This window comes from Electrona antarctica (genome assembly GCF_951216825.1).
Source record: "Electrona antarctica genome assembly, chromosome: 24".
In the NCBI taxonomy this organism is placed as follows: Eukaryota; Metazoa; Chordata; class Actinopteri; order Myctophiformes; family Myctophidae; genus Electrona; species Electrona antarctica.
The window spans coordinates 22,476,064-22,502,867 of NC_136803.1; the positions used below are offsets into that span (position 1 = coordinate 22,476,064).

Here is a 26,804-nt window from a genome sequence, read left to right on the forward strand (position 1 = left end):
GTGTGCGCGCGTGTGTGTGTGTGTGCACTACTGCCAGGACCAAATGTCCCCACAAGTATAGTAAACAGACATTGTGTTTCCCTGGTCCCGACAAGAGCAATACTTGTTTCCCGGTTTAAATAAAGGGGTTTGCGAACTTTGCGTTCATAGTTTTGGCTCATTTATACTTAGTTACTGCATATATGCCAGCGTCGTGAATCCGAAATGTCAGCTCTACAAGCTTACAAATGTCAGATCTACAAGCTCACAATGTGTCCCGCTGTGTTGCGCTGTCAACTTGTAGATCGATCGACTAATCCTGGCTAAAATCCATAAAATCACTGTCCTCACGAGTATAGGAATACAAATAGGTGTGTGAGAAAAGGGGCTGTGTGTGGGCACAGAGGGGAAAAAACAGTGCATTCTCATTCCCATGTTGCAGCAGGCATGCTCAGCAGAGCAGAAACCGCACAGGCGGTGTACACACACACCCCCACACACCCCCCCCCCCCCCCCACACACACACACACACACACACACACACACAAAATGTAGTAGGGGGCAATACGGGGAGAGGCGGATCACATTATTGCGGTTTACTGCAAGGCTTAACATTGTGCTATACTAACACTGAAGCACTGCTGGGTGCGCGCACAAGGTCAATGAACCTTGCACAGCATTAAAATCACCACCAGAGCAAAACCTTTAGACTTCCTGCTTATTACTTTTGCCCTTTTTTTTGTCAGGTGAAACCACCTGACTAATGAAAAGCTCCTGAAAACTTCGACCTGTTCTAGCCCTAGAACAGGTCGACCGGCTGCCTCGTCTGACCGGCTGCCTCGTCTGCCTCCTCTGGCCAATAGGACACGGCGTCCATGCACACACACACGCACCTCTGGGCAATGGGATAGCAAGCAACTGCATACACCGCCGGGTCCACACAGTGGAAGGGCTGATTTCCGCAATCAGCACCCCACCGCAGCCAGCCAGCCACAACAACACACACAGTCATTGAACCACGAACAGAACGTCGCAAACGAACGCAAACAACTGCCGCGAGGTAGTGACACAGAAACATACAGTGTCATTACACATTACTAAAATAATACTAATATGGGGGGGGGGAACACAAGAGATACAAGAACACAACGGAGACAGCGCTTCTTTCACCCGACAAATATTACTATGTAATCTCAATGGAAACAACAGGCCGGCAGCCTGGATTGAACTGCTACTGGAAATCCATTGAGTTCAGTTTCTGACTCAATGGTCCAGTCAATAGAAACAATAGAATGGAACAATAGAAATGACCGGGACACGATATAAGGCAGACCTTAGCGCGGCAGATGTTTTAGTCCATCAATCACAGCATTCTAAACATGTGTGTGCACGGGGCATTGTTCCTGGAGAGGCCTGGCCCCCAGAAACAGATCCCCAAAACCATCCATTACATCAGTGTTTCCCACCCAGTGGGTCACAGACCTATTTCTAGGAGTCACTAAATAAATCCATTTTGTCATTTCCTACATGAACTACACTGTACTGTACCGTAAAAAAGAAAAAAAAGTTAAAAAACTAGCTGATCTACAAGCTCACAATGCTTCGCGACCCGTTGTAGATCGGCTATTTTGTATTAGTTTGGGTCAGGGCGACATCAACTTTCTCTTCTGGGTTGTCTGCATTACATAACCACTTGAATCAACACCAGCATCCCCATTTATGGGTCAAACATTTGGCCAAAATAACCGTCCCACAAGCTCACAAGGGCCAATTTCTGCAAAGAAATTTGGTGGGGGGGAAACAAAGGAAGCGGGCCTAGGACAGAGCCATGAGGGACTCCGGTCAACGGTGTGCATAATAGGGTTGAAGTGGTTAAAAGATTGAGCACACTCAAAGCAAGTCAGGGGTTAGAGGGAAACGGGCGATAGGACGGTCACGGAAGGATAGAAGACAGCGAACTGACGGGTTACTTAAAAGCAGGTGTTATTATAGTGAGCTAAAAGTTGCAAAATAACAAAAACTAGAATTGACAAAAAATGATTCAGTTAACTGAAATTAAAATAAAAACTGTTTTAAACTGTGTAGGCCTCTTTAAAACAAAACTACTGAAACAAAAAATGATAGATACTACTTCCGTAGTTCTAGAATTTGTCCAAAATCATCTAAATCCCACATTACCCACATTACAATAAAAACAACTAGAACTAATTATTGTCTATTAAAAATAAACTAAAACTAAGCAAAAAAAATTTATATTGACAGATACAAAAAAAATAATAATAATGATGAAAAGGTCACTATAATAACATTGCCTAGAAAAGTAAGGATTAGGGACAGACCGGGAGAAAGCTGGCGGTCCGCTAGTGGTGCAGTGGTTCTCAAAGTGGTTGTCCAGCCCATGGACACTCCAAATGGACCTTTACAAGTCTGTAACTCTTGGTTCCATTTGTATACTGTCAGAGTTAAAGGTGGGGGAGGGGGGGTCCTTGAACTTTGAAAGATTGAGAGCCACTGTCTGGCACTAGCGGCTATAGCGGTTAGCGGCTAGCGGAGGCCTTTGGGAACAGGACTTACTGACACTGCTGCACACAGACAGGCAGTACTCCTCCGACTCAAAGTTATTCCGGTTGCCGCCGCAGCCGCCGTAGATAAACTGGGCACAGCGGCCCTCCTGCCGGTCAAAGAACCAGCGCGGCAGCATGGCGCGACACGGCCCCGTCTCCGCGCTGGCGCGGCACACCTCTGCGAGGGAGGGGGGGGGACACACACCACACACACAGTGTCGTTACCGTCATCTCCAACCATGCGGCTTTGCCACGGGACAGTTACGTGTGCCCTTAATGACGGGACTGGAGGTGACCCTGCAAAAACCCCACATGACCACTGGGGTTTCGAAGACTCTTGTTTACTTAAATTGAATGCCGTTGAATTCAGCCCGGCATCCATATTTTGTGATTTATGGGCAAACGTAAATAAATAAATAAATAATTTATATTATTACAAAATAAATTTCTAACAAATTACAATTTTACGATTAAATAAATATAAAATAAATAAATATAAAAAATAGCCAATTACTGTTTTCAGCTGGGGGTTTTTTAAGTGTAAGGTAGCACTTAAAATGAAAATAAATAAAACAGCTTAAATTAGGACCAAAAAATAACAAAATAAAAAACGACCAAAAAACAAACAAACAATACAAATGCTATGGTGGCAAGTGAGCGGAGCGGCACGCGCGGCCTCACCTCTGACCACTTCCTCCACAGACTCGGTAGTGGTGGTGGTGGTGGTGGTCGTAGTCATGGCGACAGCGTTGGTGGTGGGCTCGCCGCCGTCGTCCTCCTCATCTTCATCATCGTCGTCGTCATCATCATCGTCGGCGGCGGCGTCGTCGAGCGTGTCGACAACGTCCTCCTCCTCCTCCACGGCTCCCGCCTCCTCGTCATCATCATCGTCCTCTTCATCCTCCTCGTCCTCCGCACCGTCTCCGTCCCGGTCGTTGTCCAGCACCTCCTCCACCTCCTCCTCAGCCGCCTCCTCCTGTAGAGAGACGGAGTGGAGGAAAAAGTACTCAATTGTTTTACTTAAAGTAGCTATAAGCAATAATGTCAAAATTTGAATGACCTTTATTTTCTTTTTTCAGCCAGCAATGGGTAAAACGCTACCCAAAAAAATTGTCTGTGAAACCTCTAGGGCAGGGGTCGGCAACAGGCGGCCCGCGGGCCAAAATTGGCCCCCCAGAAATAATATCTGGCCCGTGAGATAATTTAGAGAATTTATTTTTTTTTTTTCTTGGCAGCGTTATGCGTTATCCCACGTTAGCGACCATATTTACAATATGAAAACTGTCACTTAGACAATGTAGGTTACACACCGCTGGAATTAAACATGGAACCTGCAGGCAGCATTAGGTGAGTAATTCATTGTATATGTGTTGGACGTTCGTGGTTGTGCTAATGATAAACGGACAGGTGCTGCCAGTGGGATCCTCCTGCTGCTTAACGACGACACTGTTCTGTGACTAGGTGTACTAGTGTAGCTTTGCATCTGCCCGTGTGAAAGCAGCATAACGTCGTGTCAGCACCATATTTTTCCAGCAAAAAAAAAAGAAAAAAGTTGATTTATATTGGTCAAATAGACCCGAATTAGACCCGAATTAGACCGAATTAGGCGCGCCTTCACGGGCGCGCGCGCGCTGCGCGCGCGCACGCACGCGCCAGACGGCCGGCCCGCGATGGAATGTCTGGGAATAATATTGGCCCGAGGACAATCTCAGTTGCCGACCCCTGCTCTAGGGGCCACAATCTGCATTCAAAGATTTTACTAGAAGCTTTGCCATTGGTAAATAAGCCCCTGCAGAAATGACTAACCAATCAGGAAGTAGACTGGCAAATCATGTATTGTGGTTGATGATGCTTGAATTGTCAATTGTTTTACGAGCTCGCTTGAAGAGCTAGCTGGTCTATATTATTCCGTGGCTGCAACTAGGCAAACAATTTTTGATCATTGGCTGTCCAGATTCTACAAAAATGTCTTCTAAATCATGACAGTTTTCTGAAAAACCTATGTTTCTATGTCAGTGGATCTCAAACTATTTCATGTCAAGAACCCCCAAAAACGATATGGCCACCGACCCCACCCCCCAATTTAAAAATTGGGTTGTTAACTCCCTCTGCCAAACCTGGGGAGAGCAACGGGCTGACCTCAACAATGCAACATAACGGCGATCATCTTGAATGATTGCGATTAGGCGCGTTAGGCCTACCTGCTGCTGCGGCTGATGCTGCTGCTGTTCCTGTTCCAGCACCACGGCGGGAGGAGCAGCTGTCCTGATGTCCTCCACCTCCTCCTCCACCTGCTGATCGGCTGGCTCTGGCTCTCTCACCATGCTGCGAGGAGGAGAGAGAACACAGGGGATGACAACGCAGTATGGACGCATAACGCTGCCAAGATTCTAATGACATGGCAAAAATACGAAAAGTCAATTGGAAAAAATGTCTGGCCTTCTTTGGTCCCTGGTCGTGGAACGACCTACAGGTCCAGACTAAAACTGGCATTGAAAGTTCCTTTGAGAAGTTTCAAAAGGATCATCTTTGATGTACAGTCCAACACCTGCACATGTTGGTCCATGCCTATATGTTTATTATCTCGCCCCTGCCACTAAAAGATTAGCACTTTGGTGATGTGTTGTATTTATTTATTTTTGAGGTAATCGTAATCTGATGGATGGCACAGCTGGGTACAGTAGCTATTCACGAGATTTTCTCGTGCCAGCACAGATTGTGTTAATCATTATTTGAACTGGGGACCCCCGCCCCCCCACCCTGACAAGCACTTGTTGTAGGAGTGGAGGCATTACATTAAGTTTGACTCGGTTCTTACATTGTGAAAATAGCTGATCTACAAGATAGCTATAAGCTTCTAGATTGGCTATTTTTTTTTACCAGTTTTTATAGTATGTAGCTTGTTGATTACTTTTGATGCATTCCTTTTTCTTTTTCTTTTCTAGGTAATAAAAACGTCTTAAAAGTAAAAACTTGCCACCCACTGTACCTGTTATTTTTCAACCTACGTACACCAAGTATCTTCACCAATAATAGCAGATCTACAAGCTCACAACGTTGTCAGCTTGTAGAGGAGAGAGATAACACGTGTGTGTGTGTGTGTGTGTGTGTGTGTGTGTGTGTGTGTGTGTGTGTGTGTGTGTGTGTGTGTGTGTGTGTGTGCACATGCACACCTGTTGTCCGAGTAGTCGGTCTCGGCTCCGCCCCACCACACGTCAGAGTCGTCGTCATCCTGTTCTGCGCTGTCGGCGTCATGCTCCGCCTCCGCGGGGCAGCACACAAACTCCACGCCGCGGAAGCGGTCGATGGCGCACGGCAGCAGCATCCCGTAGTCGTGGAGGTTCATGGTGCGGTCCCCGCACGACTGGAGCGACCGGGGGGGGGCAGAGAGGGGGAGAGAGAGAGAGAGAGAGAGAGAGGATTTGGCATTTTAACGGAGGTTGTGGGGTTCCCACAGGAAAAGGCTTTACGAGAGCCTCTATACTAGAGTGAGTGTGCCTATTGAGAGTGAGTTTTTATACTCTCCGAATTAAATGGACAATCCATTGGCAGAGAGAAAGCGAGTGAGTGAGTGAGTGAGTGAGTGAGTGAGTGAGCGAGCGTACCTCTTTAGCCACAGTGTGCCAGTGCAGGTGACTCTCACATTGGTCCATACGCTCCTGGTGCAGGAACTTACACTTGTCAGGAACCAGCAAGGCGTCGCTCACAAACTCCCCGACTGCAGCGCACACGCACACGCACACACACACACACACACGCACACACACACACACACACAAGTTGAAAACAATGAAAATCAGGAATACATACCCCACCGTAGTATGCAATACCCGTTATATCCATTGTCATAGCACCCGTTTTAACTGTCTGTCTAAGTCCTGTGGTAAATGTCCGTGGAGAATGTGTGGGAAAAAAAGTGCAAACTGACCGAGGCTTCATGGTGGTGTGAAATTGATACAAAATAAGTACTCTAACTAACTACTCCTTTAACCTACCACAGGTCATCTCATATTCATTCCAGGATAAATGCCGTACACCCAGCGCTGTCCCCAGTCTTTTCATCTTATTTTACAATGTACTTTTCAAATGTGGAGAAGCAGCATGCAGTTTTCTTTATGTCAGTGGTGCCCAGAGACCCCAGGGGGTCCTTGAGGGAGTTCCAGGGGGTCCTCAGCTAAATGATAGTTTGGAACCAAGTGGGCCCTTATGGGTCTGTTAAATTAACATTGATTTTACAATATAAATTGAGGGTTCTGGAGATAGAAATGCCATTAAATGGGGGTCCGTAGACTAATGCATGTCAAACTGAGGGGTCCTAGAAATTAAACGGTCTCTTACCCAGACAGCGGTAGGGCACGACGATGTGCATGTGACTGCGGCATTGCTTGCGTCCCTTCTTGCACCAGTTCTGGATGCTGATTGGCTGGTTGGCTTCGACCACATTGGTGATCTGGAGCTCTGGGTAAACCTGCACACACAGTTTCAAGTTGTATTATGTTTTGCTCAGGCCAATAGGAGACACTCGGGGAATCAGACGGTCCCCCCGGTTAATGGTTTGTAAATGGCTGTTAACTCATTCCCCTGCCTAGGGCGAGATAAATGAATGATCACAGATCGCCTAGGGCGAGATTGGACGAGATGAGGGTTTAATAATGGCTCTTGGCATCATCGTCGCCAGGCAACGCTTCGCTTCCGCGATGTCATTTTCCATCATCGGGTCCCGGGCTAGACACAATCCAAAAAACTCTTTGTATTGGAATTGAGGTGATCATACAAAACAGTAAACACCCATGTTTTTGGAGGAAGTTATGGCGACCTCGCGGGACCGTTTCAGCTGTTGTGATCATCACAACACATGGATATAACGTACGGCCCTGATATGCTTCCGTGATCCCGGAAGTAGGTCGATACCGGTGGTGTCGCTTCAAAAAGAAACGTGGCATTCTGCGCTAACCACTAGATGGTGCTATAGTTACGAAATTCTTCAATTAAATAAACTTAACAATTAATCGAAAATTCTGCGGTTCTATCATTGGGTGGTTTTCTGTGTAACGTAATGCTGTCTGCGCGTGGCCGAGGAACACACATGTGGGCCAGTTAACCACAGAAGTGTCTCTGCCTTTGCATGTGATGTGAAAAGACAAGACAATGCACGTTTCATTGTATTCCTCATACAAAGAGGCCCCACGGTTAATCAATCAATAAGGTCATCAAAACGTTATAAATTATCACTGAATGCATTAATCGATGGACGCCACTGCGATGCGTTTTGAGCTTGTAGATCAGCTATTTTTGCTATATTTGAATTGGAATCCTGAAAAGTAACCTTTTAATTTAATTTAATTTCATGCATTAAGTTATGTTAACTTTATGAACTAAATACAAATATATTGGACATAAAATAAAGGACAATAACATTTTAATACTAGTAATTAGCTGAAATCAATAATATATCAGTATTCTGGTATTAACCTGTGGGCCGCATAAAGTGATGGTGAGGGCCGCATGTGGCCCCGGGCCGCAAGTTGCCCATGTATGAACTAGCCGATCTACAAGTTGTGAGCTTGTAGATTGCCTTTTTTACTATTTTGAAAAACATTTTTGAATAGTTCAAATAGCCAAAGAAGTTTAGGGATAACTTAAGAGGTAAGGCAAAAATAGGGCCCTATTTGTCAGTGTCTTACCCCCTTATCGCTGGGTAAATGCAGCGAAAACATTGATGTTCAGCATGTGCAAATGTGCCCTAAGCGAGTTGGGGACTAAAGGATTATTTCACATTTAGTTATTTTGGAAGCAAAGGGCCCTTAATTGCAGCAAATCGCTGTCCAATGGGATTCCTTCAGGCCCATTTCCCCTTGATAAAAAATGTTGACTCGCTCCATCAAATATGTCCTCCCTCGCACAGTTCACTATAACCCCCCTGGCACAGTGCACGTCCTGCCAATAGATTCCATGCCTCGCCTCAATCCGTCTCTGGTCTTTCGTCAACACTGCCAGATTTTCGATGGCACAAGAGAAGCGACTAGTCAAACGACCACTTTAAGCCAAAATACAGTATATTGGCCATTTGAAAATAGGCGATCTACACAAACTAAACTCTGGTACTAAACCCTGGCACAAATTATAATTCCAGATGCGGGGTCCGTGGGCAATATACATTCATTTGGGGGTCCTTGACCTGACAATGTTTGAGAACCACTCGTTTAAACAATAATCAAGACATTTGGAAGCCACCCCAAAACAAGCAACTACGCTCAGAAACGAGGCCAAAGCTTCATCACGCAAACATTAGACGAATCTGAACAAAACGAGGCCACTTCCCATGTTATGTTTCTACACTGAAACACAACAGGAAAAACAGTTTGACGGGGGAGACAGGACAAGGAAAAACAGTTTGACGGGGGAGACAGGACAAGGAAAAACTGTTTGACGGGGGAGACAGGACAAGGGAGCCAGTGGAATTCATGTCCTGGTTCCACTTATCTATATTGTTTTTTTTTTCCAAGGATGGTGAGTAACGTTTAGAGCAGTGGTTCCAAAACATTTTAGCCCGTGACCCAAAAGAGACATTCGATGTCTCCTCGGGACCCAAACTAGTGAAAATAGCATATCTACAAATCGGCAATTTGTTTTCTACTTTATGGAATTTATTTTTGCCTTTAGGAATGTTTTTTGTAAACGATTATCGTCCCATCGCTACTCTCTGCATACTAAGTAAATGATTACCTTGTCTACTAAATGCCTAAATGTTGCATTGTTGTAAATTAGGTTAACTATAGAGAACAATAACGAAGAGTGCTTGGGGGGGACCTTAGTGCAGTGATTCCCAAACCTTTTCATTGTAAGGACCCTCCGTTTTCATATGCATTAGGCCACAGATCCCCAGAGATTCTTATCCTCTCTGTCTGAGAGGCGCGATAGGCACTGGTGTCCGTTTATTTTTATCTTTTGTTTTAGTTCTTTGAATAGAGTATTTTCTGTAGGGGTGTAACGATACATTTTAATAGCGATACGATACGTAACATGATACATGGTTGATGATACGATACATGGATGATATTGGTTCATTATGGCGATACGATATGATACGATTCAATGATTTGAAATCGATACAGTAACTATTTTAAATACATTGACATTATTTTAAACTAAGTAGCCTAATTAAACCCCTCTTTTAATTTTTTCTTCTAAAAAATGCTAAATACCATGCACAAAAATGTAGTATTGATGCAATCGATTATTTGCATAGCAAAACGATTCGATACCGATTATTTGCATTGCAAAACGATACGATACATAGTCAATGTTGCGGTTTTAATTTCGATATACTTCGATTTTAATTCTTGAAATTAGTTACTATATCGCACCCCTAATTTTCTGTCTTCTGATTCATATATTTAATATTACTGTATAATAATGCATATTCCTGTTGATTTTGTGTTCTGTATATCGGCAACATTGAAAATGAGGGCCTGCCCCCTCAACTGTACAACGAGTTGAAATGAAGGTTATGATAACTCTGAGAGGGCAAAAATCTAAATCGAAATAACCCACAGTGACGCCTTTCCCACTCATCCTCACCTCCTGGCAGTATTGCAGGATTCCCTCCTTGGTACCGATGCAGCTCTTGGTGCCCGAGGGGTCGGGCTCCCACTTGCCACTCTGCACGTTGACGTGCATGTTGAGCTTCCCACAGAACATGGCCACCTGGGGCTCGGCCAAAAGACCCATGGACACGTCTGTAGGCACCTGATATGTGAGAGAGACAGAGAGAGAGATTTTAAGAAATTATTCACACCAAAGCATTATTAACGCAAGTTGCCACAGACTACAATAACTCCGTATTGAAATCCTCCATTTTGACATGTTCATTTTGTTCAAACAATAGTTGTGCTCTGAAGAGACGAAACTTGAAAATGACTTTGTTACACAGATAGAACAGAGAAAGCGAATAGCAAAGACAGACAGGCAGAGGCAGGTGAAAACAGCCGATCTTCAGGTTTTAGGTCGTCTATTTTGACATACAAACAAAGACCGTAGGGCTGAAGTGGGTTTGGCTCGTCCACCGTGGAAAGATGCCGTATGGCAGCAATTAATCTTTCACAAGCGGGAGACCTCGAGGAGCGAGAGAGAAAAGATGGAGATTAGCATACGAGGTGGAGAGAAAAAGGGCTTCAACGGGAGGGGCAGGAGGAGAGTCATAAAAATGACGGCGGTGAAGAACAAATGGATGAGGAGGGACAGGAATGAGGTGCTGCCACCATTAGAATGAGGAGAGAGAGACGGAGCAGGGATGCCACCATTAGAATGAGGAGAGAGAGACGGAGCAGGGATGCCACCATTAGAATGAGGAGAGAGAGGGAGCAGGGCTGCATGCCACCATTAGAATGAGGATAGAGAGAGGGAGCAGGGATGCCACCATTAGAATGAGGGGAGAGAGGGAGCAGGGCTGCCACCATTAGAATGAGGGGAGAGAGGGAGCAGGGTTGCCACCATTAGAATGAGGAGAGAGAGGGAGCAGGGCTGCCACCATTATAATGAGGGGAGAGACGGAGCAGGGCTGCCACCATTAGAATGAGGAGAGAGAGGGAGCAGGGCTGCATGCCACCATTAGAATGAGGAGAGAGAGAGAGCAGGGCTGCCACCATTAGAATGAGGAGAGAGAGGGAGCAGGGCTGCCACCATTAGAATGAGGAGAGAGAGGGAGCAGGGCTGCATGCCACCATTAGAATGAGGAGGGAGAGGGAGCAGGGCTGCCACTATTAGAATGAGGAGAGAGAAGGAGCAGGGCTGCCACCATTAGAATGAGGGGAGAGAGGGAGCAGGGCTGCCACCATTACAATGAGGAGAGAGAGGGAGCAGGGCTGCCACCATTACAATGAGGAGAGAGAGGGAGCAGGGCTGCCACCATTAGAATGAGGAGAGAGAGGGAGCAGGGCTGCCACCATTAGAATGAGCAGGGCTGCCACCATTAGAATGAGGAGAGAGAGATAATTATCCATGGGATGATTAGTGTCAATTTGGGGGTCCTTGACATGAAAACGTTTGGGAACCACTGCTTTACACCAGTGACTTGACTGTAGCCCCCACACACACACACACACACACACACACACACACACACACACACACACACACACACACACACACACACACACACACACACACACACACACACACACACACACACACACACACACACACACACACACACACACACACACACACACACACACACACACACACACACACACACACACACACACACACACACACACACACACACACACACACACACACACACACACACACACACACACACACACACAAATCATTGGATTGAGTTAAACAGAGTTGTCTTAACTTGTCTATTTATGGGAGAAAAAAAATGCACACTGTGGCGTTTGTGTTTCTGGACAGCAGAGAGAGTACATTGTGAGAGTGGGTTATGTAAGGTTGGCAAGGAGACATAATGCTCAGCTCTCATGTAGCTGGCACACACACACACACACACAGACCGCTATTCTCACAGTAAAATAATACGCATTGCGTAATGGTACATATTGATGCCCGTTTGATACAAAACATATTACAGGCATAATAAGAGAGAGCGATTGAGAGACGGACGGTGTGTGGGCGCGACTGTGCGCGCGTGCCGGGCATCATGTACAAACATCAGCATATTTATTTATAAGTTTGGTGTGTGTGTGTGTGTGTGTGTGTGTGTGTGTGTGTGTGCGCGCATAAGGATATGTGTCCCAGTTCCCTCAGGAGAACACACACACACACACACACGAATAACAGCATTGTACTGGTAAATGACTTGCAACAATACGGGAGGGACTAGGGGAGTGGGAGCAGGCTAGCGAGGGACAGAGGGAGGCGCCATGCCATGCCATTGTGTGTGTGTGTGTGTTTGTGTGTGTGTGTGTCCCAATCTTGTTAATGTTTTTTTTTCTCCTTTTTTTTAGGTTCTTTTTTTTTTAGGGGCCTGGCAGACAAGCAGATTTTTCCTCCAACTTTAATTCCCTCTGAGCTGAACTGAGCTCAGAACGCTAATACGGGATCAGTCATATCCCGTCATATGGAATTTAAAGCTAAAAACAAAAACAAAAAAAGGAGGACAATTCAATATTATTTTTAATTTGGTGGTCTGGGAAAGTGAAATTATTAACACAACCGATGCCGCCAGCATCTTTCACCATACCATAAGTTGCCACTACCAACCTGATAGATTGTAGACCAGCCTGCTTCGCAGCTGGTCAAAATGTAACGTTCCAATGTTCAAAGCAAAAAAGAAATAAATGAATACAAAAAACATACAAATGTGACAGCCAGTCATTCTCAGGCTGGGCCTTAGCCGGGATCATCAATCAGGTCCCTGTCCGTCAGAGGCTTAGATAAGGCAAATGTGTTCCAACCGCTCGCTCTACATTCAAATTACCTCTATATGTCGTCCTCTTTGACTGGCAAATAATTCCCCCACACCCTCAGTGTGTGTGTGTGTGTATAAATATGTAATGTATCGCTCTTTCCATCTCTCCATCTCTAATGCTGTCTCAACAGGATGGAGATAGTAGAAGAATGATTTATCTGTCAATAATCTCGGGATGGCGGGAAGTGAAGCCCGGCCGACGCCAGATTTTAGTGTCCCGCTGGCTGACAATGCTGCTTTTGGAGAGTTCTACTTGTACCTTACCGATGCTTTGACCTAGATTTTGTCAATACAAAAGCCCTGTCCACACAAAAATGTACCATCTATTACAAGCTCCCCACACGTCACCTCACGAGTACACACACACACACACACACACACACACACACACACACACACACACACACACACACACACACACACACACACACACACACACACACACACACACACACACACACACACACACACACACACACCACCCCCCCCCCCCCCCCCCCCCCACCCAGGGGAACAGTGTAATCTGGGTACTGAGGATTAAGGCGGTGAGTTTGGCCAGGATGAATAGGCATCCCTCTGGGTCTCAATCCTCCATGATAGTCATGACAGAATGGAACCGTTGGGGAGGAAGGGGGGGGGGGGGTTGTTGGGGGGGACAGATGTTAGCCTGGAGCTCCTGTTCCCGATGGCAGCTCAATTCCCTTTTCCTTGGGTCTTAACCGGAAGCTAGCAAACGGTTCACGCACCACCCGAGGCATGAATTTTATCCGCGTGTCCAAAAGAAAACGCACGCCTCTCTCATTGAAAATGAATTGCCAAGGCGCGCCAGCCACTCCCCGCCTGAAAAGGCGGTAAAGAGCGTAAAGAGTTATGGCCCTAGTAGACAGTATTCAACATGCATCTTACAGTACAGTATACACAAAACACGTAATACTCATGTTTATACATGGGATACATTGAGTTTTAACGGCAAGGTTAGTGAACATAACCTGACTCCGCCAGATGGGGCAGCAGAGAGTACACTGGGTTCCCCCCTCCTGCTCCCATCTGGGAACTCTCAGGCAGACTTGATGCTCCGGCCACAAAACGGCCTGGCCAATCAGTGGAGCAGTAGGGGGGAACCCAGTGTACTCTCTGCTGCCCCATCTGGCGGAGTCAGGTTATAGTGAACAAGCATCTCCTCCGATTCATAAATTAACCGATATCAGAGCACTCTGAAATCGGAACAGATAATCAGTGCATTTCCAAACACACCCAATAGTCTACTAAAAGAGACACTGGTTCATATATAGTCCACTAACAGATGCAGGTTGTTAAAAGTGGATGGTTAGCTATAAATTAAATGTAATAATCGTGAATAGAATCACTATGAATGCTAGTTCAAAAGGAGGCGTAACAAAGCTGCTCGTACAAGAGCTCTGCATGCCTCCCGAGGGGGAAATGGATGAAAGTATTAACCACGTTATGCAACAGCATAACACACACATAGCAGACATAATCTAATGGCGTAACCCAATAATGAAGAGGTTTGCAACATGATTAAGGGAATTTGTTGGCTGGATGCACGCACAAGAACTAGATGCACGCACTCGTGCACTAATAAGTTCTTCCCATCTCATAATTTCTCAACTTGTATTCCCTTGTTTGGGAACCAGTACTTCCCCCTCGGTTTGTGCTTCAGTACTCCTTTTAACTCCCTTTTCCTGACTGCTGAATCCAAGTACCCCTTAAAATCTTTAAAACATTTTGATTACAAAATAGTAAAATACTGACCTCAAAAGTTTCATTTTATGTCAATATGTTCAAATAAAAGTGACCAGATTAATTGTCGTCTATTCAGTAATGATTGTGCTACTAGTCAATTCTAATTTATTTGGTTTAAAGCTTTACAGAGCCAGCACGTTCATACATTGTCAATGTTTTATCATTAAACATAACAGTAAAAAGGAGGCTACATCCTGTAGTACCTCTGCGTACCCCAATTTGAGAAACACTGTTTAATGCCCTTTATAAGCTGAACACCAAATAGCAAAAATAAATAAAATAAAAATAAAAATAAAAAGGTTTTCAGCTCCCGGCAGGATCCGGGGGTCAGTTGGCTAAGACTAGATAGTTTAAGCAGCCTAGGCAGGCCTAAAGTTCAATGGATTGTTCAAAGACTGAGCTTAAATCAGAATTTGCTACTAAAAGTAACACTAAGACTAAGTTGCTAAAATACTTTTAGTCTTACTAGAATTACTAAAATTACTAGGTTAGGTTTCTGGTTTAGGTTTATTCTAAGTGGGGAACAAAGAACCTTTTTTGCATGGTGGGGAACATAGAACCTGCGGAACATAGGTACGCTCCCAGGATCCGCCGGGAGAAACTAGACGCAGCTGCGCGACATGAGACGAATTAATTAGAGCGACAGAGAGAGAGAGGAGTGTGTGTGTACGTGTGTGCGTCAATTTAACAAAGGTGCAGACGATCAGAAATCAGCAGAGTGAGCGACGTTTGCGCTACTGTATGCCAAATTGAAGTGGACTCGGCCCCAGACTTTTTTTTTCTCCCTGGAAATAAAAACGTCTGGGTTTCCGAGGATAGTCTTCACTTGATACTATCAATAAAAGGCAGAAAAGCCAAAAACAAATCTTTAAAAAAAAGAACCACTGACCAAGTCAATAGTCGGCATATACAGCAGAACGTTAATTACTTGGACACGCAGTCTGTGTACCGAAGCCAGGTGGACACGTTGGCTCGTTAACGCGAGAAGCTGACATCTCACTCTGGCAAATGCAAAAGATACAAAGATGCAAACCTACACAGCGTATTTGTAGCTTTTTTTAATCTTTGAAGCTGAAGTTGAAACCAGCTCAACTAACTTTTTTGTAGCCGTAAAAAAGTTACGGATACAAAAAAGTTTGCAAAGATACAGCCGTCGGCTGTTTCTTTGCATCTTCCTGTCACTGGCTTCCATTGAAAATGAATAGTAGGTTTCTTTGCCGTTTCAAAGCAATACTGTTCTCGTGAGGCCGGGTGTGCCTGTGTGTCCTCTGCCCGTGCGTGTGCGTGCGTGTGTGTGTGTTTTGGTAAGATAAGAGAAACCAGCCACCTCAGTGTGATAATGTAGACACGCACACACAATGGAGTCAAACACAAACCAAACCAAGTTGGAGAGATCGCCCCCCCCCACACACACACACACACACACAGCACCGAAAGCAGTGCTCCTCACACTCATTACAGAGTTGGCGGTGCCTGGGTTTGAAGTTGAACCCATGAACTTGTGGTCCCCAAAGGAACTAGGAACTTTCCAAAGTTCCAATACAATCCTATAGAATTCTACTGTAACTTTCAAAAATCCTGATCCTGATCTAGTACTACAATTGGAGTGGTTATAGATTGTCGGCTTTCCTTTGCAGAGTATGTTCATTATGTCCAGAATTTGGGACAGTGGCGTTCCATGTGGTTAGTGCAGTGCGCACGCACAAATACATGAGTCATGTCCTCCTCACTACACTTCCCTCTCGTACTGGCGCGCACACACACACACACACACACACACACACACACACACACACACACACACACACACACACACACACACACACACACACACACACACACACACACACACACACACACACACACACACACACACACACACACACACACACACACACACACACACACACACACACACACACACACACACACACACACACACACACACACACACAGTAGGCAGGGCCTGCTCTTGCCTCCTGCTGCGTTATTAATTGTGCGTCTTATCTGAGCGGTCCAGGCCTGACACAGAGCTGATGGAAGCCGCGCCAGAGGCGCACACACGCACACGTACACGCACACACACACGTCAAGTACACGCATACTTTGCATAAGTAGCCTATATGCGGCCACGCGCACCCGCACACACACACACATCCCCCTTTGTTGTGACGCACACATACACACACACACACACACACACACACACACACACACACCTTTTTTGTGCGTTCACCCCATTATGAGTCCTGTAACCACAGATAACGGACACGCAGTAAAGCCTGACTGATAACAGACAGACACACACAAACACACCCCCTGTCCATGTTACAAGATGAACAGTCCTCCTGGAAAATAATGCTTTCCATGTCGTCACGATCAGGCAGAAACCTCTCATTTCATATTTTAACTTTTTGTAAATGAACACATTCCCTGTGGATCACGCTATTCCCGACTTTTGTTTTATACGTTTTATTCAGTTTTTTTAAAGACATACGGGGTTTCCGTCGGACATCCGTGACACGACACGACACGCGTTTGGATCACGTGACTGGAAAAAGAAAAACACTGAAGCTCGATTCCTAGGGTTTCTGGGAAATTGAGGCTCAATGCATTGCCTACCGTGCGTAATTCGGTATTTAAATCCGATGTAATTTTGTAGCCCTATGTTACGTCCGGGTCCAAGTGGTACCAGCTCCCGTCCGCTTCTCATTGTAAATAGCAATATATAAACGCGTGAATCTTTTTACAATTAATGTTATTTTTCAGAAAGGAAGCCATTTAGGGTTAAAATGGGTCTTAATGCTTCCAACTCGAGTAGAATTATTAATGTTCTGTACGAGTGTCCATGACAAAGAAAATATATGATGTGGAGACAATAGAGTATTATTATCATTATTATTGAAGGTGGTAACAGTCCATTTGCTCAGTACAATATTTCGGGGCCATATTTAGAATGTGTGCAGGGTTGAGTATGTTGACTCTAGTTTGCATTAATACGATCTCTAATGGAGGATTTAGTTGACACAATGAAATAAAATGGCGATAGTATTCAGTGTGGGGCAGACGGCCTGTCACAGCCAGATTTGAGACCAGTAGCAACGGTGTTGCAAGCAAAGCGGTAAAATGAGACGTTCGTGGTCGTTTTAGTCTCAGATTTAGTCCGATGGAGGGACACAGTATAACTCTATGGGGACACAAAAGCGACACAAAAGTAGGACCCGGAAGTATCTCTGGAGGGGGCGCTCACGTCACAGCTAAAATACTGTTAATAATAATAATCGTTATTAATATATAATCGCTCTGTTCTGTGTTGTTGTTGTTTCGGATCGCCACGGTGGTGGATTTTTCAACTCAAACACAAACGATGGGACTATTTTCAGGCGGATTTTCATGAAATAGATTATGATTCGGCGTGATTCTTCAAAAGGTTAGTGAAAACACCGGCAGGGAAAAGTGTTTCCAGCCGACAGAGAATATAATATGGCAGTCCAGCACCGCATGGCCTCGCATGCAAAATATCTCCCGTTTCCAATAGCACAATATAGTAGGCCTATAAACCCCCTCCCCCAAGTACAGTACATAGAGATAACGTTGCTTCTTGCCTAACAATGTAATGTAGACAGTGTAGACAAGTCTTGTACACCAATGCAAATCACCTGTGCAGGCAGTACACCGGCTATCGGGTACAAACCAAATGGACCCTTACAGTGCTGTAAAGACAGTGTCAAATTGGACCACCAAATGTTGTTAACTGTTTATTAACAAGATATGTAAACATTTGTACCCCCCCCCCCCCCCCCCACTAAAACAAAGACAAACAGCAAGCAGCATTAACGGTTTGGCCCCGTTTGGCCTGCCTCACACCACTTGGGGAGAGGGGCAAAACTTTACACCACTTGAGGCCCTTTTCGGCCCCAATGAGCCCACTTTGGCCCAAAACAGGCACAAACAGGCAGTGGTGTCCACCACAGGGACTTGCGTGTGTGGATAAGCATAAGAGAAAGTGGTCAGGAGGTGCAGGTCTAGGCTACTCTCTGTATAGCTCAAGGGAGCTTTTTCTACACTTGGATCGGGTTATGATATGGGTTCTTGATGTTTGCTTGATATGTGTGATGATTTCTTCTCCTGGTGGCCACACAGGGATAGCCTACTAATGGCTTCATTTTTGTCCCGAGTGTCATAGCCAAGTTCAATCCCAAATTGGGACTGCGATAGGCGTGATTGCTTATCGTTGATTTGTTTCTTCCCACTTATACCTCTATATACCTGTCCTATATGCGCTGCTATCCAGTATACCTGACGAAGGCCATAGAGGCCGAAACAGAGGCTGGGTTTTTTTTCTGCCTTGGTAAAAAATATTTTTTGGGGAGCTTTAAAAACGGTGTGCAGACTTATTATTTCTTAAGCATAAGAGAGCCATGAGTTCAGTATTCAGTCCAATGTTTCAAATGAAAAAAAGTGGAATAAACGCCTCGATCTGCGTTCACGGCAGGTTGTTTATAGGATGCGGGGGCCGTGGGAAGCGCTGTAGTTGTGTTTGTTGGGCCGAGCGATGATTGAATTATACAAGGCTGGCACGGCGACAGAATGCTAGACATCCACGCACGCAGCCAACGCACGCACAGATGATACACAAATCACTTGGAACGCTGGACTGTAACTCAAAACCCTTTGATCGTCTTTGACGATCAAAAAGGATGCGTGCGTGCTAAATTGAGCCAACTTCCAGGGGCATGCTCGTAACGTAATGTGATGCCCGCGCAAGCAGCCGATCTGCAAGACCACAACGTGTCACACTGCCAACGGATTGCGACCTTGTACCTCGGCTATTTTCGGTGCGCAACAAAGTGTAAATCACCCGTCATGCTCGCCTGGTGTGTGCGTTGGCATTTTGTGAGCGTGCGTGCATGTGTGTTTTTGCTGGTATATGTGTTTGATGTGTGTCTGGGAGCTGATCCAATGGGGGGGTGTGTTCCACTGATTAGAGGGCATCCAGGCCCTCCTCTCTTCCCCCCCCCCCCACACACACACACACACACACACACACACACACACACACACACACACAGACACACACACACCCCGCTTGCCAAAATTCCAATTACAGAGCCGTGGCCCGTACAGCACAGCCTGATGAAAGAACATGCAACCAACAAGGCCAACCGCAGCAAAAACACAGCCTCTCTCCTTTTGCATATCGTTGCAGTCCAGGCACAAACCTCAGAAATCTCCAATCATATTGTAACATTTTGTGTGTTTTTCTATGCTCAGCAATGTCTGTCCGCCTGAGTATAGGACCTATTGACCCTGCAGCTTCTTAAGTCAACAACTGTGATTGACAGGTATTATGACACACATAGTCACTATGTAACTATAACACTGTAACACACAGCAACAATAAAAGTAAAGTTCCACCGCTCAGTTCGCACGGGTGCGTTTTTTGAGTGGTGTAAACAACTCCTACGACTGGCTTTGTTAGTTTACGTGTCTGTCTGTCTGTTCATACCAAAAAATTAGCATGGTTGCTACGGTCACCCAGTTCACACGGGTGTGATTTCATTACGTCAGACATTACGTCAGACCACATCTGATCAGTCTATATAAGACCTTACACCACTCAGTTCACACGGGTGTGATTTTTTTATTAGGGATGGGCAATTCATCGGTAAACATATCAGTATCAGCCAAAGTTAGCCTTAATCGGTATCGAGCAGTTACTTTTGGAATAAGCATTGCTTTTTCAAATGCCTTCCCATCAATTACTCACCATATGAAGCCTTGCGTTCATGGAGATCGTTTTGTTTTTGTTGCATTCCAGAGCCAATAATCTAATATTGGACTAATTTAAGTTAGAGCAAAAAAAAAAAACATATTTATAACATTCTCTTTGAATCAGGATCATCAGCAGGCCTCAGCGAGTACACTGTGAGTGTTGTTTGGGAGTTTAGATATGGTTCTTCTTGCCATGGTCTCCTACTGCTGTGTGATGTCATCAAATATTGAATTATTGGCTCAGGAATGCGACAAAACAACCCAAAAAAACCTCCATGAATTCAAGGCTTCATGGGGTGAATAATTGATAGATAGTTAACTTAAGCTATTCCTTTAGCGTCCAACATCAAACACAGAATGCACTACAAATTCCTACCAAGTCACTCAATAATCTGGCTACGCCCTACGTCTGTGATCTTCTCCACCATTACGGCCCCTCCCGTTCCCTCAGGTCCAGTGAAGCCAACCCCGTCCAAGTAGGCTACCGTACCTGGGGGGGGATAGATAGGGCCTTCTATTGCTGGCCCCTCCCTCTGGAATGCACTCCCCAAACATCATCAAAAACGCCCCCTCACTCAACCTCCTTCAAAACCTCAGTCAGGAGTAAGGCCCACCTCTTCTGGGATAGCTTTTACCGGCAGCAGAGGTCGAGTTAAATAACAAAATAGTAGATTTTCTGTGGTCTGAGGTTTTCTGGCTCAAACAAGTGCTCAGATTTTCCTGTGGACTGTGAGGTAAGAGTCCACAAATCCCATATATGACAGGAATGTGCCAGCAGACGTCACTGTTGACGCCTGTTTGCCTGTTTTCATTGCTTCAGAACACACAGAGAAAACCTCAGACCACAGAAAATCCACTGAATGTTCAAAGTTCAGGTTGTTTGGGTGTAATTGAGGTCATAAAACCTAAAAGAAAAACAAAAATAAATGAAACTGAATGTCATGAAACCTGAGTTATATTCCCTCGTCTTCAACATGATTAAACGGGATCTCGGGGGATGCTGGGATCGTCACGATTTGCCATTTCATAATCAGTTTCATATCTTATAGGAAATGAGCATCTGTGGGTTTTTTTGTAGACCGACCTCCGCAAGTTGCCGCCTGCTATTAAAGATTTCACAATGGAATCTTTCACATCGAGTCTTGGATAAAGTAGGATAATAAACCGCAGCAAACAAAAGGCCTATTCGCAGATTTGGTCAACAAGATAATCCCTGCAAATCAACACATTTTCAACCCCCCCCACACACACAAACGATGGATAGACCCTTACAGATCTTTAACTCTTGAGTTTACAAGAAGTATACACAATTAGAGAATGTAGATTTAGAATAATCGTTATTTTGATCAACGTTTGCCTGTTATCTCTATCTTACCAACACCATACACCATGGAATTGTGGACAAAATCTTATCTGACAACAAAATATTCAAAGTTTTGGTTCTGAGAGCCTAAATCTTATCAAATGGTGGTCCACAAAAAGGGTTGAAAACCACTGCTTCAGCCCACTGAATATCTGTCTATATCTCCACAAGAAGAAGAGGCGGGGTGTTTGGTCTCTATGGTGATAATCGCCGTGGCGCTACGGCACAGAGCCTTGGCATCCCTGGAGGTGCTGGCCTGTCTGTCATAAGCCCCTCACCGTCGTCACCATAGCAACCCCCCCCCACCCCCCCACGTCACCTGAGAGTAGCGATGTCATCAGGGGACAGTGTGCACGAATGGGCACCGCTGGATGTGCACGTCGTGTGGAATACGTTGCATGTACAAAACATACATATGATGATTTTAAAAAATTATTTAAAATAGTGAAAATAACAGATCTACAAGCACACAAAGCCTCTTTTGTATGACAGTATGATGAAGTAGGCCATTCATTTACGAAAATCGGCGACAAGAACTAAAATGTGAAACAGGGGAACCGATTACCCATTCCTAACTGGTGGTGAGACAAGACAAAAGAACTGCACAACTCCAGATCCTACCACCTTTGCAAATACTCTGAACGGTTTTGACAGTCATGATTACTCTGCTGCTTGCGAGGAACTGTTGGGACTCGGGAGCCCTCCCCTTTCAGGAGCCGTCGCATCCCTCTTTCACCGAGGAGCATGTCCGACAGCTGTTGGCCAGGTGTACGCCTGGCAAGGCGCCAGGGCCGGATGGCATCTCGTGCAAAGGTGCTCAGGCTCTGCGCCATGGAGCTCTCCCCCATCCTTCACTCCATCTTCTGGGAATCCTACAGGACAGCATCCGTACCCACCCTCTGGAAAACATCCATCATCATACCGGTACCCAAGAATCCCCGCCCCTCAGAACCTAACCACTATAGACCCGTAGCATTAACATCAATAATGCAGGAAAGCTGGAAGTACCCTCACTAAAAACGCCGGGACAACGCTCCACACGTCCCAAACTCTTCATGGCCCCAAAGCTGTGGAATGCACTCCCCGTTGCAATCAGAACTGCAGCATCACTCCCAATCTTCCGCCGTAGTCTGAAAACCCACCTTTTCAGACTCCATCATGGCCCATAGCACTTATCCTACCCCCTTAGATAGCACTTTTTAGACTTAGATAGCATTTGAAACAGACTTATAGCATGTCATGTAGACAGCACAATAATTGCATTGTATGTAGTCATAGCACCTCATAGTACATATGTATAGCATAGTATAGTATATATATGTATAGTTTATATGTAGAGTGTCATTATATAGCTATGTTCTAGTTACGTTCTTAGCTTACACATGTTTCATGATAAATGCATTTTATATATGTGATGTATTCCCATGCTTTTGTTCTTGCCTAATGTAAATCGCTCTGGATTAAGAGCATCTGCTAAATGCCTAAATTGTAAAGTGTAATAATGATGAAATGCCTGGAAAGACTGATTCTAAACATCATTCTGCCAGCTGTCAGGTCACAGCTGGACCCTTTCCAGTTTGCGTATAGGGCAAAGAGGGGGACAGAGGGTGCTGTGGCATGCTTCCTTCATTCCCTTCTCCAACATCTGGTCTCATCTTCGGACAATTTTGCCACTATTCTTTTTGTTGATTTCAGTTCTGCTTTCAACACTATTCAACGCCATCATATGATCAAGAAACTGCACCTCCTCAACATCCCTCCACTGGACTCACAACTTCGTAACAAACCACAAACAGTTAAAGTAGGTACAGTACATCATTCTCATCAACTGTTATCACCAACACAGGAGCCCCCCAAGGCTGTGTCCTCAGTCCTTTCCTCTACACACTACACAAATGACTGTATTAGCCCATGACAATAACTCTGAACACCATTTCCCATTTTACACAGTGGTGCACTGAAAACTATTTAGAGTTGAATGTGGACAAAACAAAAGAACCAGTCATTGAAACAACCCACACTGTGACTTGACTTAACCCACTCCTCATTAATGGTAAGTAAGTCAGTAGAACACGTTGCCAGTTTCACATATCTTGGACTCACCCTGGACAATAGACTGTTTGTTTATGTTTGATCAACATATTACATCTATCCAGTCACGATTTCAGCAAAGACTTCATGTAATCCGCAAGTTAAGATCTGTTGCTCCTCATCTTCTATTATGAAGTATGCTATACTGTATATTAGTATACTGTATATTAGATATACAGTATAGCATAATATCATTTTGCATCTTTGTGACAGGCCTAAACATTCTCTCCTTCCTCGCCACACCCAGGAAGAGTTTTGACGTGGGTTTTGACATATAACAATTTTGGAAATTTGCCCCTTTACGCACACGATCGGTATCAATATCGGCCGATCATGAGAAAAACAATCGGTGATCGGTCCCAAAAAACCTGATCGGAGCATCCCTAGTCAGTAGGATACAACAGCATCCCTAGTCAGTAGGATACAACAGCAGTGACACATATCTGTGTGTGGGGAGGAGGAATGACTAAATTAGAAGAAATAACTCCTCTCTCCCGCACAGTACTGCTGGCCTGATAAACTGGCGCTGACCCGTCTTTGGGAATCAGCTGGGAGCCGCGACACCACGGACCACCTCCGACACACAGATGGTGCTCCGATGGCCTACACCCACACACCCACACACCACCCCCCCCCCCCCCCCCCCCCCCCTCTGGGACTAGTACGCACTAAAGTCCTGACTGTTAATTTAACAGCGATTGTAACTCGGGAGTGTTCACAAACGCAGCCTTGGGGTCCCGTTTGTCCCCCAGTTAATTTAACACTGTGGATCTTAAAGTATAAAAGCTCTCTGTGACAGATTGAGTATCTCCTCAACCATTTTACTGTTGGAGACACCTTAAAGTGACAGAGAAAACCAACTAAGAAAAGATGAACATTGATTCCAGTACATTTTGGGATTTTAACCCAAAACTCCGTCCGTATTGGTTGAGGATTAATTCTGCAGCCCTTCTGCCAATAAGGGTCTCCATCCTATTTGAAAACATACTGCGCCGTGTGGATTACAAAGCTTGCAGAGCACTTCACCCAAACACAAACTTTGTTGGGCTACAAGAACAGAATGACACCATAACAACTTTACCAGTGCACCGAATTCTGTTCCGCAGTTATTGAACATCCACGATGTTCTAACTAGCCAAACGCCTCACTAGCTAGCCCAGGCTATTATTTCCGTTCGCGTTCGGCTCAAAAAAAAGAAAGCCTGGGGGAACATGACACATTTCCTGGTCTAGGAGAGGAGTGGAAGTGAATCTGCTGATTTCTACCATGGAGGGGAGGGGCGGAGGGGGGGCAGGGGTGGGGGCTCAGATCGGTGAACCAATATTCTCCAGCAGTTGCTCCAAGCACGCGCTCCCCTCTAGACCAGAAAACACGCTGGCAAGGCCAGGCTTCTCACTAGCTGAACAATGTTAGTGACGTGTCAGATGTTCAAGGTGGACATGATTTATTTCGTTAACAGCATTCTGCCAGCAGCAGAAGCAGTGATAGTTTTGAATAGAGATTGGCTGACGAGGTTAGGAGATACATTTCATGTAGTTCATGTAGATTGTGAGCACCCAGTGACTTCTGTTATAGTACAACGTAGAGAGAGCAAACTAAGTACAAATGCCAAATAAATTAAGTCCACAAATACAGTATATCATACATGTCACTATGCGAGTCAACTCAAGGCGCCATTGCCTGTCACAGGGAATATAGGTCACGGACTCTCACAACAACCGCAGTATGCTGTCACTTCCCTATATCACACACACACACACACACACGTATTCCTGCTGGCGCAGTACAATCGCAGGATGTCTGTCTCGACAACGGCAAGCGGACCAGACCGGAAACATACACCCAGAAATAGCAGGGAACGGTCTGGAACACACACATAACCCCTCTCACGTTTCTCTCCTTCACACACACACACACACACACACACACACACACACACACACACACACACACACACACACACACACACACACACACACACACACACACACACACACACACACACACACACACACACACACACACACACACACACACACACACACACACACACACACACACACACACACACACACACACACACACACACACACACACACACACACACACACACACACACACACACACACACACACACACACACACTTGACATTTCAAACAAGTGTTTCAATTTCACACTTCAATTTCCAAGAAAAGAAAAGCCACCCCCCCCCCCCACATCCCTGCTCCAACAACCCAACACCCAACACAAATAATACAGGAAGTAAGCGACTCCGTAAAATACCAAAGCGGCTGGTAGGGTTGGTATCCTTTTCTGGTTCCTTAACGAGTCAATGATCTGATTCCAAATGGACCCTTACAGGTCTGTAACTCTGACAGTGTACAAATGGAACCAAATGGACCCTTACAGGTCTGTAACTCTGACCGTGTACAAATGGAACCAAATGGACCCTTACAGGTCTGTAACTCTGACAGTGTACAAATGGAACCAAATGGACCCTTACAGGTCTGTAACTCTGAGAGTGTACAAATGGAAACAAATTGACCCTTACAGGTCTGTAACTCTGAGAGTGTACAAATGGAAACAAATTGACCCTTACAGGTCTGTAACTCTGAGAGTGTACAAATGGAAACAAATTGACCCTTACAGGTCTGTAACTCTGACAGTGTACAAATGGACCCTTACAGGTCTGTAACTCTGAGAGTGTACAAATGGAAACAAATTGACCCTTACAGGTCTGTAACTCTGAGTGTACACAAATGGAACGGGTTCCGGAAACTGCACCAAGTGTACTGGAACCGATTACGGTTCCTCAATGTTCTGGATCAAACC

At 45.2% G+C, this 26,804-nt stretch overlaps 1 protein-coding gene across 4 annotated transcripts in view; it reads right to left on the bottom strand.

Moving 5' to 3' along the window:
• LOC306917306 (amyloid-beta A4 protein-like) overlaps positions 1-26,804 on the bottom strand; it is a 64,962-nt gene that overhangs the window by 22,880 nt on the left and 15,278 nt on the right. For 2 of the 4 annotated variants that reach the window (XM_079495458.1, XM_079495456.1), the window contains exons 2-8: positions 10,125-10,292; positions 6,882-7,011; positions 6,149-6,261; positions 5,717-5,907; positions 4,745-4,868; positions 3,225-3,519; positions 2,554-2,721 (exon numbers count right to left, since the gene is read on the bottom strand). In XM_079495458.1, the coding sequence (XP_079351584.1) occupies positions 2,554-2,721; positions 3,225-3,519; positions 4,745-4,868; positions 5,717-5,907; positions 6,149-6,261; positions 6,882-7,011; positions 10,125-10,292 (1,189 nt within the window). The remainder of the gene's footprint in view (positions 1-2,553; positions 2,722-3,224; positions 3,520-4,744; positions 4,869-5,716; positions 5,908-6,148; positions 6,262-6,881; positions 7,012-10,124; positions 10,293-26,804) is intronic. The other 2 variants (XM_079495457.1, XM_079495459.1) reach the window with 2 other exon arrangements.